The sequence below is a fragment of the Narcine bancroftii genome, chromosome 3, assembly GCF_036971445.1.
Source record: "Narcine bancroftii isolate sNarBan1 chromosome 3, sNarBan1.hap1, whole genome shotgun sequence".
NCBI lineage: Eukaryota > Metazoa > Chordata > Chondrichthyes > Torpediniformes > Narcinidae > Narcine > Narcine bancroftii.
In genome coordinates, this window is record NC_091471.1 from 259,961,550 (window position 1) to 259,974,840 (window position 13,291).

At 40.6% G+C, this 13,291-nt stretch overlaps 1 protein-coding gene across 5 annotated transcripts in view; it reads right to left on the reverse strand.

Moving 5' to 3' along the window:
- sin3b (SIN3 transcription regulator family member B) overlaps window positions 1–13,291 on the reverse strand; it is a 59,652-nt gene that overhangs the window by 17,508 nt on the left and 28,853 nt on the right. For all 5 annotated transcript variants that reach the window (XM_069927807.1, XM_069927808.1, XM_069927809.1 and 2 more), the window contains 3 exons: window positions 10,437–10,526; window positions 7,291–7,409; window positions 5,316–5,526 (listed from right to left, as the gene is read on the reverse strand). In XM_069927807.1, coding sequence (XP_069783908.1) covers window positions 5,316–5,526; window positions 7,291–7,409; window positions 10,437–10,526 — 420 coding nt within the window. The remainder of the gene's footprint in view (window positions 1–5,315; window positions 5,527–7,290; window positions 7,410–10,436; window positions 10,527–13,291) is intronic.

Consider the following 13,291-nt stretch of genomic DNA (forward strand, 5'->3'; position numbering starts at 1 on the left):
GGTATAAGAGTGAATAGAGACAATGGGCATATGTGAAAGTATCTGTAATTAGAGGAAAACATAGAAAGTATAGACAAGAATTAATAAGGGAAGGTAATGGAATAGAGAGAATAAGGAGGGAACTAAAAGAGTGACCTTTGTGACATATAAAAAACGAAATCTTTTCTGGGGGGGGCTGGGTGGGGGGAAAAGAGCGGTCACTGCAAAATCAGTTGACGCTTGCGAGTGGATTCGCAAATCCAAATGGAGAGGGGAGATGTGGTTGTCCGACAAGGGATAAAGGGCAACTCAGGAGGGGAAGGGGAGATTGGGGATAAAGAAGATAGAAATAGGAGAATAAGGAAAATGTTGGATGTTGTAGGAATGTTGTCTGGTAAAGAGTTGAAAATAAGAAAACAGAAATGGAAAAGGAGGAAAGGTAATGATGGAAAAACGGAAAGAGAAGATAAACAAAATATAAAATGGCTACGCTGAACTATATGACTCTAAATATTAATGGAATACATAACCAAATTAAAAGGAAGAAACTACTAAATTTACTGAAAAAGGAAAAAATAGATATAGCATTTGTCCAAGAAACACATTTAACTGAATTGGAGCACAAGAAATTAAAGAGAGATTGGGTAAGGCATGTAACAGCAGCATCGTATAATTCAAAAGCAAGAGGAGTGGCTATATTAATTAGCAAAAATGTGCCATTTAAAATAGAAGAGGAAATAATAGATCCAGCAGGGAGATATGTTATGATAAAATGTCAGATATATTCAGAGCTTTGGAATCTACTTAATATATATTCACCTAACGAAGAAGATCAAAAGTTTATGCAAGATATCTTTTTGAAGGTAGCTAATACGCAAGGGAACATACTAATAGGAGGGGATTTCAATCTGAATTTGGATCCAAATATGGATAAAACGGGGAAAAAAATTAACAGGAAGAACAAAGTAACCAAATTTATAATTAAATCAATGCAAGAAATGAAACTTGTGGACATATGGAGGAAACAAAACCCAAAAGAAAAGGAATACTCATACTACTCGACTAGACATAAAACATACTCAAGGATAGACCTATTCCTGTTATCAGCCCACATACAAGGGAGAGTTAGGAAAACGGAATATAAAGCTAGACTATTATCGGACCACTCACCCCTGTTATTGGCAATAGAGCTAGAAGACATCCCTCCAAGAATGTATAGATGGAGATTAAACCCCATGCTACTTAAAAGACAGGATTTTAGAGAATTTATTGAAAAACAATTAAAAATGTACTTTGAAGTAAATACGGAATCAGTGGAAGATAAGTTTATACTATGGGACGCAATGAAAGCATTCATTAGAGGGCAAATAATAAGTTATGCAACCAAGATGAAGAAGGACTATAATCAGGAAACAGAGCAGTTGGAAAGGGAAATAATAAACATAGAAAAAAAATTAGCAATAAAGGAAGATACAACCAAAAGAAGAGAATTGGCGGATAAAAAAATAAAATATGAAACATTACAAACATATAAGGTGGAGAAGAATATAATGAAGACAAAACAGAAATATTATGAACTAGGGGAAAAAACACACAAAATCCTAGCATGGCAGCTTAAGACAGAGCAAACTAAGAAAATGGTATTGGCAACAAGGAAAAAAGACAAACAAATTACATATAATCCAAAAGAAATTAAGGAAAACTTCAGAGAATTCTATGAACAATTATACCGAACCGAAAACGAAGGGAAAGAAGGGAAAATAGATGAATTTTTGACTAAAATTGAACTACCAAAACTACAAATAGAGGAACAAAATAAATTAACAGAACCATTTGGAACAGTAGAAATACAAGAGATAATAAAAAATTTACCAAATAATAAGACACCAGGAGAGGATGGACTCCCAATAGAATTCTACAAAACATTTAAAGACCTAATAATACCGCCCCTCCTGGATGTAATCAACCAGATTGATGAGACACAAAACTTACCAGATTCATGTAAAACAGCAATAATTACAGTGATACTAAAACAAGGGAAAGATCCACTCTCACCAGCGTCATATAGACCAATATCTTTGCTAAACACAGATTATAAGATAATAGCTAAACTATTAGCGAACAGATTAGCAGAACAGGTACCGAAAATGGTAAATTTAGACCAAACTGGATTTATCAAAAAAAGACGCACAACAGACAATATTTGTAAATTTATTAACTTAATTCATGCAGTAGAAGGAAATAAAGCACCGGCAGTAGCAGTTGCTTTAGACGCAGAGAAGGCCTTCGACAGAGTAGAATGGAATTACTTGTTCAAAGTATTGCAAAAATTCAGTTTACCGGAGAAGTATATTAATTGGATTAAAGCATTATATAAGGGACCGTTAGCGAAAGTGACAGTAAATGGACATGTATCAAAGCAATTTAACTTAAGCAGGTCAACGCGGCAGGGATGCCCACTATCACCATTATTGTTTGCGCTAGCTATAGAACCACTAGCAGAATCGATAAGAAGAGATAATAATATAAAAGGAATAAAAATAAAAGACAGGGAATATAAAATCAGTCTGTTTGCGGATGATGTGATAGTGTACTTAACAGAACCAGAACTATCAATAAAAGAACTATATAAGAAATTGAAGGAATATGGAGAAGTGTCGGGATACAAGATAAACGTAAATAAAAGTGAAGCAATGCCTATGAATAACGCGGATTTCTCAAAATTTAAGGAGGAATCCCCATTCAGATGGCAAACGCAGGCAATAAGATACCTAGGTGTGCAAATAAACAAAAATCTAGGCCAATTATATAAACTCAATTACAATCCACTAATGAAAAAATTACAGGACGATTTAGAGCATTGGAAAGAGCTACCACTAACACTGATAGGAAGGATAAACTGTATTAAAATGAACATTTTTCCAAGGATACTATACTTATTTCAGGCATTGCCAATACAACTGACAGAAAAATTCTTCAAAGAGTTAAAGAAAATAATAAGGAGATTTTTATGGAGAGGGGGGAAACCGAGGATAGCACTAGACAAATTAACAGAATGGTATAAACAAGGAGGCTTACAATTGCCAAACTTCAAAAATTATTATAGAGCCGCACAATTAAGGTACCTATCAGATTTTTATCAAACAAGGGAAAAACCAGACTGGACGAGACTAGAATTAGATAAAATAGGGGAAAAGATACCTGAACACATATTATATAAATGGGACGAAAAATTGGTACAACATAGAACTTCTCCAGTATTACACCATCTCCTCAATATATGGAAGAAGATTCATGTAGAAAGAAATAAAATAAATTACCAAATACCAAAACTAATATTGACGCAAAATAAGCTACTCCCTTTTACAATAGGCAACCTTGCCTTTAGAAAATGGGAAAAAAAAGGGATTAAAAGAATAGAAAATTGTTTTTCAGGAAGTAGATTCTTATCCTTTGAACAAATGAGAGATAAGTACAATATAACGGGAGATACAGCGCTGGCATATTACCAACTGAGATCCTACTTGAAAGATAAATTAGGAAGCAACTTGAGTTTACCAGAGGGAAGTAACCTTGAATATGTGATTACAGATACAATGTTAATCAAAAGATTTATAAAAAATATGTATATTAAACTGCAAGAAAAGGAAAATGAGGAAACAAATGGTAAAACTAAACAAAAATGGGAACAAGATTTAAATATAAAGATAAAAAAGGAAACATGGGAGAAGTTATGCTCTGGAACGATGAGAAATACAATAAATACGAGGCTGCGTATGATACAATATAATTGGTTACACAGACTATACATTACACCGCAAAAGTTAAATAAATGGGACCCAACAGTATCTGATAGATGTTTTCGATGTAAAAAAGAAAGGGGAACAACAATTCATGCAATCTGGACATGTGAGAGAGTAGAAAAATTTTGGGATGATCTCAATCAGATATTAAATAAAATAACAGAAAACAATATACCAAAGAATCCAGAGATCTTTCTCCTAAGTAACATAAAAAATAAAGAATTTGGAATTGACTTGGAGGATGCACAAAAAAGATTTGTTAAGATAGCCCTAGCTGTAGCAAAAAAATGTATTATGTCAACCTGGAAATTGGAAGATAATTTGAAAATACAACAATGGTATATAGAAATGAATAAATGTATTCCATTAGAAAAAATAACATATAGTTTAAGAAATAATATTGAAATATTCGAACAAGTATGGGAGCCTTACATTAAATACAATAGCGAAAACCTACCGGGAACAAACATTACCTAAGTTGATGGAAGGAGAAGAGAAGAAAAGAATGGACTCAGTAGAATTTCTGGTGTATTTTTGTTGAATGACAACATTGTCTAACTGAATTAATGCAACCTAGATTGTATAACTAAAATGGATGAGAGGGGGGGGGGATGGGGGGGTGGCTTGGGAGGAGGGAGGGGGGAGGGAGAAAAAGTCACTGTAAATGTGTGGAAAAGAAAAAGTGTATATCATGGCTATTGTGATTTATGGTGTGAAAAATAAAAAATTTAAAAAAAAAAAAAAAAAAAAAAAAAAAAAAAAAACCATCCCCATTCAGATTGCATTCCAAGATGGACGGAACAACAATTTAGACAGAAATGATTCGGTTCAAGTATTTGAAATACTGACGAGAATGACTTTGGGAATGCCAAATAATTGCCGAAGAACAATAGTGCTGGATATTAAAACAAAAAGTTTTAAGGGAAGTGAAAGAGGTTGGATTTCAAAGTGGTGCAATGCAGAATTTCAAAATCTTAAAAGCAATGGACAAACCCGACGAGGCAACAAATTTCCCAAACTGGTTAATCCCAGAAAGGAGTTGGGGTTGAGAGGGAAGAGCACTGAACCCAAGAAAAACTGATATTTTATTATTTATTTGTACACGAGATGTGGAGATTGCTAGTAAAGCCAGGATTTATTGTTCATTTCCAATTGTGCCTTAAACTAAAAAGTTTATTAAGCCACTTCAGAGGATAGTTAGGAATCAACCACATTTTTGGAGATTGGAGTGAAGCAGGTCTGAGTGAGGACAATAGATTGATAGTAGTTTCATGGCCACTATTGTTGATGCAACCTTCTTAGTTCCTCTTTTTTAAAAACTTTAAATTTTCCAATGGAATTCAAACTTGTGTTACCACTTCAACATTCCAGGTTCAGGATATAACTGATAAGATACCCACTTTTCAAACTTATTCAATTATAGGAACTTCCCCCCCCCACCCCTCCCCCGCATTGTCATCCATCAACTATACATTTCAGATATTCTGAAGTTGACATCACCCTATTCATACATCACTCGAGAACTGTTCGTACCTCCTTGCAGACTGCTGTTCGCCCACTGCACTTTGGTTGTTGGTAAGTTTTAGGCAAAGCTCTGTAACTGGAGCCCAACCTCTTACATGAAGCATAGTCAATCTCGCGGGCAATCCCATCCACTGGTCGATCCCGTTGCAATGGCTGAGTGAGTGAGAGCTCTTTTTGACCCAAGAATGACTTGAAGCGTGCAAAAAGCTCTGGAAACTTCCTGCTTTCAGAGTGGAGGGGGTTAGAGGGACAGAAAATTAAAGGAAGGGAGTAAAAAAAATGCATTGAAAAAGTTGACCAAAAACATGGAAAACCCCATCTGCAGAAGAAATCCATTCCATACATTATCAGTTCAAGTAACTGCGAAGTAAAATCCTAAATTCCATTCTCCCAGTCAAAATAACCCTGCAACCAAAGGAAAATGCTTTGCACAGTTAATAAGGTGTAGGTTAAGCCGAAACTTGTACCTAGAATCTTTATCTATCTAATCTCATACTTCCAAGTAGAAAAGGAATTTAAAATCTTATCATCACACATCATATGAAAAATAGCTCACCACTGCAACTGCAGTGGAAAATTATTTCTTTTAAAGTATCTCTACCAAGAAACCACACAACGAAGGAAGATACAGAATGAATCATAGACCAAGGAACTAGGCTCTTTGGTGCAATTTGTCCACGTCGACCAGGCTGTCCATCCAAGCTAGTCCCATTCGCCTGCATTTGACCCATATCCTCTCAAACCTTTCCTATCAGTACAGTAATACCCCTGGTATCTGGGACCTACAGGGAATGGTAAATGCCATATATGCTTGAGACTCACTCTTACAAAGTCTAACTAATACACCAGCATCAAGAATAAAAAGACAAAAGACAGAGTAAAATATAATATGGAAAAAAATAAGTAACTTAATTCTGTAAAGTTCACTGTAATCAGGTAACTCCAGTAACTTACAAAATTTAAATTCAAACCTCAGTCGCTGGCACTGTAACGGCATTGCACTAACCGCTAACCTAACCATGCCGCTGTCATAATTAACCGCCCCCTCCCCAAGTATACACATAAAGCATTACTAATATACTTAATAATGCACTAATAAAAACTCTTACTAGGCTGGGACAGAGAGACACTTTGGGAGAGTCACCCCAGCAGTGAGCAGTATCAACCGGCTCTTCATCCTGGGCGCTGCCATTTTATTCAACACAGCTTTATTCAAACATCTGCTGTGGGCGGTGCACAACCGGGCGCTCCACTGGCTGAATGTTTGCTCCCATCTTCACCAAGGGGTTGTGTGTTGCTTTGGAGAACGTTTACTTTTACAATTTTAAAATTTTATTAAAAATTTAATTTATTCTTAATTATTTTAATTTTTAAAATTAATTTATAAGTGTTCAATTTAGACATACAGGACAGAAATAGGACCTTTGACCCATTAGCCCGTGCCGCCCAATTACACCCAATTGACCTACAACCCGCGGTACATTTTGAATTGTGGGAGGAAACTGGAGCACCTAGAGGAAACCCACGCAGACACGGGAAGAACGTACAAACTCCTTCCAGGCAGTGCCAGATTTGAACATCGGTCACGATCGCTGCCAATGTAACTGCTTGTCACCTCGATTTTTTTTTCCAGTTACTTGAGGTTGCCAGTTGCATGAATTCGGGATAATAGGGATTTTACTGTCCATGTCAATACATCTTTTACACCTTGAAATTGTACCCATTTCTACAGCTTCTTCTGGCAGCTCAGTCCATACACCCACCACAGCCTATATGAAAAAGTTGCTCCTCTGTCTGGTCCCTTTTAAATCTTTCCCTTCTGCCATTAAATTTATGAACCCTAACTTTGGACTCCCCTACCTAGACTGTGATCATTTAATGATGGCTGTGTTTTGCAAAACTCAGAATGAATATGTGAATCAAACGCTAACGTAATGTTGGAGGTTTTTCACCTTCAATGAATAAATGAAGTGAATGGACTTACCCGAGGAATGGAGTAACCAGTTGAAGGAGCTCGGAACCAGACACCACCTCCTGGTTGAACAGGGCAATGCAGCGCAAGAAATTTTCATACACCTCCTGACTCTTTAGAATCCTTCGTACCTGGGGGAGCCGGGAGTTGGGAGGAAGTGGAGATCCATGAATGGAAGGTGGGGATGTGTGGGGAGAGAGGGGAAGTAACAAATTGCACATGCAATGTTCTACATTCAATTGAAACAGTTATCAGTTAAAACTAGAAGTAAAACACAAAATTCTGCAGCCAACGTGGTTAAAGTAAAAACACAATGCTGGAGAAACTCAGGTCAAACAGGGTACTTTATGTAACAAAGATAAAGATAGATACCATGTTTTGGGCTTGAGCCCTACATCATGGTATCTTGATGAAGGGCTCAAGCCAGAAACGTTGGTTATGTATCTTTTATTAGTTAAAACTACCTTTTAGGGCAAGAATTTCCTTGGGTGCTCTCTTACAACTAGCTCCGCACTGCTCTATGTAGAGGTGTTTTGTTAAGCACTATATTGTGGCACTAAGGGCCATAATACTGCTATCTGCATAGCGAGATAGTCGAACACGAACCTTGGTGGTGGTAATAGTGTAGAAAGTTGTGCAATAGAATATAGACAGGTTGTAGGGTTAGGTGGAGAAGTAGCAGATGGAGCTCAATCTGGAAAAGTGTGAATATATACACGGTGGAAGATCAAACTTGGAGGTGGATTCTTAGGCAGTGTAGAAGAAAAATGGGATCCAAGTCCTCAGATCCCTCAAATTTTCAGCCAACCTGACAGGGTAGTTAAGAAGGCAAATGGTGTGTTGGCTTTCATTACCTGGGGGATTAAGTTCAAGAGATTCGAGGTAATGTTGCAGCTCTATTAAAATTCTGGTTAAATCATATTTAAGAATATTGTGTCCAGTTCTGGTCATCTCATTACAGAGTGGATGTGGAAGCTTTAGAGAGGGTGCAGAGGAGATTTACCAGGAGGCTGCCTGGATTGGAGAATACAGCATTATGAGGAAAGGTTGAGTAAACTAGGCTTTGGAACAATGGAGGATGAGAGGCAACTTAATAGAGGGGTATAAAGATTATGAAAGGCATAGATAGGGTGGACAGCCAACACCTTTTTTTCTCTGGGTGCCAATGGCCAATACTAGAGGACACCAGTTTAAATTAAGCGAAGGAAAGTTTCGAAAAGATGTCAGAGGTAATTTATTTTAGAGAGAGAATAATAATAACCTGGAAAGCACTGCCGAGGGAGTGATACAATAGGGGCATTTAAAAGACCTTAGATAAAAGAAAATTGATGATTATAGGCTGCAAGGGAGGGAAATGTTAGGCAGACCATGGAGTAGGTTGATTGAAGCCAGTGCAACATCATGGGTCGAAAGGTCCATACTGTGCTGTACAATTCTATGGTTTATGTTCGATGACTGTAATGAGAAAATCTCTCAGGATAGGAGCCTGCTATTCATGTCATATTTTTGCTGACTCTTGGAAAGAGGTGTTCAAAGTAGTCTCACTCCCTACTCTTAGCCTTGTAAACTTTGCATTTTCTGATTTCAAGTTTCTCCTTCATCAGTTTCCATTCCTCTTTAAGGTGTCACAACATTCTCCAATAATCTCCCTGTTCAATATACTAATTGATTTTTGATTACGGTTTAATCACTTCCACTTTTTCTTTTACACTTAATTGTCGCAGGAGATTCATTCCAGAAGTGGCTACAAATGCAATATCTACATGGCTGTTCATTAAACTTGACATGCTTTGTGCGAGTTTGCAATCATGACCACAAGACGAATGTGGCTTTAAATCAATCAACTAGCAGATCACAATAAGACTACAAGACCATGAGCTATAGGAGTAGAAGGCAGCCATTCGGACCATTAAGTCCACTCTGTCATTCTTTCAGGAGCTGATCCATTCTCCTACTCAGCCCCATTCCCCATAACCCTCGATACCCTGATGATTCAGAAACCTATCAATGTTTGCCTTAAATACAACCAATGACTTGGTCTCCACACCTGCCCAAGGTAGCAAATTTCAGTGGTTCACCACTCACTGGTTAAAGAAATTCCTCCACATCTCTGTTTTAAGTGGGCACACTTCAATGCTGAAGTTATGCCCTCTTCTCCTAGATTCCCCTACCATGGGAGATAACTTTGCCTGAACAAATCAGGCAAAGTGAGACAGGGAAAATCTGACAGGGTAGATCTGATATATTGGATCTAGAATCAAGGATTGCAACATTGAATAGGGTTGAAAATTAGGAGAAGTCGGTTCCAACAAAGACAAATACAACTTAGAATGATCTACTAAGGAGAGTTGGCCATTGTTTCAAAAAGCTTTATTGGTTAAAAATAATCCCACTAATAAATTCAAAAGTTCCATTTAGATATGTCACTGAAGTTTAATTTGAACCATATTAGTGACTGCAAAGAATAAACACATTTAGGGATTAGGTGCAGGGAGAAGACTGATGTTGGTTGCTATCTCATGAGTGCTTTCATAATGATGCAGACTGACCATAAATACAGTACCAGTGGGCTTTGACTGTCCTTTAAACTCTTTCCTTTTCCAATACCTTCAGTTCCTCTATTCTCTCCATGTAACTGAGCTCCCCCATTCTTTGTAAAATTCTAATAAATCTCCTATGCAGCCTCTACAAGGGCTGACAGTCTGTAAAATACAATAACCAGAAATTGACAGAATACAGTAAAATAAAACATTTGGCATCTACTGGGATTGGCAGACACTGGGTAAGTGAGTTTCACGGTTGCTTGAGACTGCATGTTGCATGAATGGAGAACGAACGGCAAGGCATGCCGATTTTAAATTTCCATGTTTATCCATTTATTTTCTGCAATTTTTTTTGCTGGTTGCTTGAATTCCGAATTACAGGGATTTTACTGTATTCCAAATGGATTCTAACCAGTGTTTTCTAACAGTTCAGCATCCCTTTCTCTATTAAAGAGGTTTCCAGAATCCAGAGGGTGGGTTATTTTTTAAAGGCATCCTCAATACTTCCCACCACCTTCAAGGAGCTCAGAATGTTCTAGGTCTCTCTGGTCCTGCCCTCACTTTAAAAAGAATTCAGACCATCAGCCAACAACTGCATAAAGTCAACATACTCACTCTGTCAAAGAAGCTGAACTCTCGCAAGGTGCCATGTTTGCCTGCAGAAGCCAATGACCGGTCCTTCACACTAGACAACTTCAATTTTTTCTAGTAAACATAAGGATGGAGTGATGATCAGAAATAATAAACGGAGCAGCCGCTAAGAGCTAATGCCAGGCATCAGAATATTACAGTGATTGAACATTTTTTTTAAAATCGAGCAATGAACATCAGCATCATGTGGGCCAGAGAAGTTGCTGTTGTTTCCAAAACTCCTCACTCACTGGAGAGGTTTATTCAACAGATCAGTTGGTCACAATAATAACTAAAATCAGAAATGTCATGAATTATCCATCTGAAGGTAGTCTATGACTTTATAGGGCATCACAAACAAGGCCAGCACTTATTCCCACCCTTCATGACCTTCAAGGTAATGGTAGTGAGGTCCCTTTTTTGCTTGAGCTCTTGCAATCCTTTTGGCAAAGATTCTCCTTTAGAGTTCTGAGGGAGGGAGTTTCATGATTCAGCCTGCCACTTGTGGAGGGATTGAGTGTCTGTATGGTGCTCACGGTGCCAATCAACTGATATGCATTGCGCTGGGTGGTGTAACTACACCTCAATCCTGTCACAAGGTGATATTAAACTAATCCCATTTTCCTCCACATGGTCTGTATCCCTTTCTTGCTTTCCTGCTCCTGTATCTGTCCCTTTTAAAAATGATAATCCTATCTGTTTCTTGCACCTCCCCTGGCATAAAGCCAAGCAAAAGGTGGCAAACACATCCCAGGACATCACAGGCAAAACCCTCCCCACCATCGAGAACATTTACAGGTACACGCTCCTTTATCTGGAACCTTGGGGAACAGTGTATTCTGAATTTCACATTTTTCCAAATTTCGGAAAGCCCACCAAAATTGTGCTGCCGTATCCACCCCCACCCCTTCCAGGCCGCCTCCCTCAACCGTGGTCCCTTGGCTGCCTCACCGACTGCCTCCCCCAACAATGGTCCCTCGGCTGTCTCCCCGACTGCCGGTCCCTCGGACATCCGGCTGCCTCCCCCAACCGCGGTCCCTCAGCTGTCTCCCCGACTGCCAGTACCTCGGTTGTCTGACCGCCTCCCCCAACCGCCGGTCCCTCGGCCACCTGGACGTCTCCCCCGACCGCCGGTCCCTCGGCCACCTGGACGTCTCCCCCGACCGCCGGTCCCTCGGCCGCCGGACCCCGGCCGCCCGGCGGTCTCCCTCGGCCGCCGGACCCCGGCCGCCCGGCGGTCTCCCTCGGCCGCCGGACCCCGGCCGCCCGGCGGTCTCCCTCGGCCGCCGGACCCCGGCCGCCCGGCGGTCTCCCTCGGCCGCCGGACCCCGGCCGCCCGGCGGTCTCCCTCGGCCGCCGGACCCCGGCCGCCCGGCGGTCTCCCTCGGCCGCCGGACCCCGGCCGCCCGGCGGTCTCCCTCGGCCGCCGGCCGCCCGGCGGTCTCCCTCGGCCGCCGGCCGCCCGGCGGTCTCCCTCGGCCGCCGGCCGCCCGGCGGTCTCCCTCGGCCGCCGGCCGCCCGGCGGTCTCCCTCGGCCGCCGGCCGCCCGGCGGTCTCCCTCGGCCGCCGGTCCCCCGACCGCCCGGCTGCCTCCCCCAACCTCCAATCCCTCGGCCGCCCGGACGTCTTCCTCGACTGCCCAGACATCTCCCTCGGCCGCCTGTTCCCTGACCACCCGGCTGCTTCCCCCGACCGCCGGACCCTCAGCTGCCTCCCCTGACCGGCAGTCCCTCGGCTGCCTCCCCCAACCACCAGCCCCTCGGCCCCCTCCCCCAACCACCGTCTCCACTTACCGGATTTTGTAGCTTTCCGGATTTTAGATGTCCGGATAAAGGATCGCGTAGCTGTACAGAGAGCCCTGCCGTCAGAGAACAGCGGCAATCATCAAGGATTCACACCATCCAGCACCAAACTCTGTTCTCACTGCTGCCATCAGGAAATAGGAATAGGTGCCACCAGGTTCAGAAAGAGCTGCTACTCCTCCACCATCAGACTCCTCAACAATAAACTCAGGGGACTCATTTAAGGACTCTTACTTTTGCACTTTATTGCATCTTTTTTCCTTTCTGATTTGCCCAGTCAGTTTGTTTACATTTCTTTATTTGTTTATATGTGTACATTATAAACAGGTTTTTTTTTTGCACTACCAATACGGCCTTGCCCGCAGGAAAAAGTATCTCAGGGTTGTATGTGATGTATGTATTCTAACAATAAATCTAAAATCTAATCTGATCATAATTTCTGAGACAGTATCTTCTCCCACTCAAAAACCATACAAACCATCCTGAACAAGTTCATTCTTTTCCAAATGCAAATACATCCTGACCCTAAGAATCCTTGAATGACTTCTCTCCCACTGATGCAACAGCTCACCAGAATATAATGTACTGGTTTGTCTCTGTTTCACTTCTGAAACAAAAGAACATCATTAGCTACAATTCCAGTCTTTTGTAACCCTGTCTGGAACTAAAGAAAAATCTCTGTCAAACCCCAATAATATCATCCCTTGTTTCCCTCAATATCCTGAGATAAATCTCATCAGGCCCTGGAGATTTATCCACCTTAATATTCATCAATACACCCAACAATATCAACATGCCCTAGAATATTAACATACCACTCCCTGATTTCACCATCAGCCAGGTCCTTCCTTCTCCTTGATGCATACCAATGTAAAGTACTCATTAACAATTCCTCATTTCCTCTGGCTCCAAAGATATATTATCCCCTTCATTTTTAAACTTAACTAGCTTCCCTTTTGCTTCTAATATACATATGAAATGCACGGGATTCTCCTTAATCTGAAATTCCAAATTAATTACCATAATTTAAATGCACCA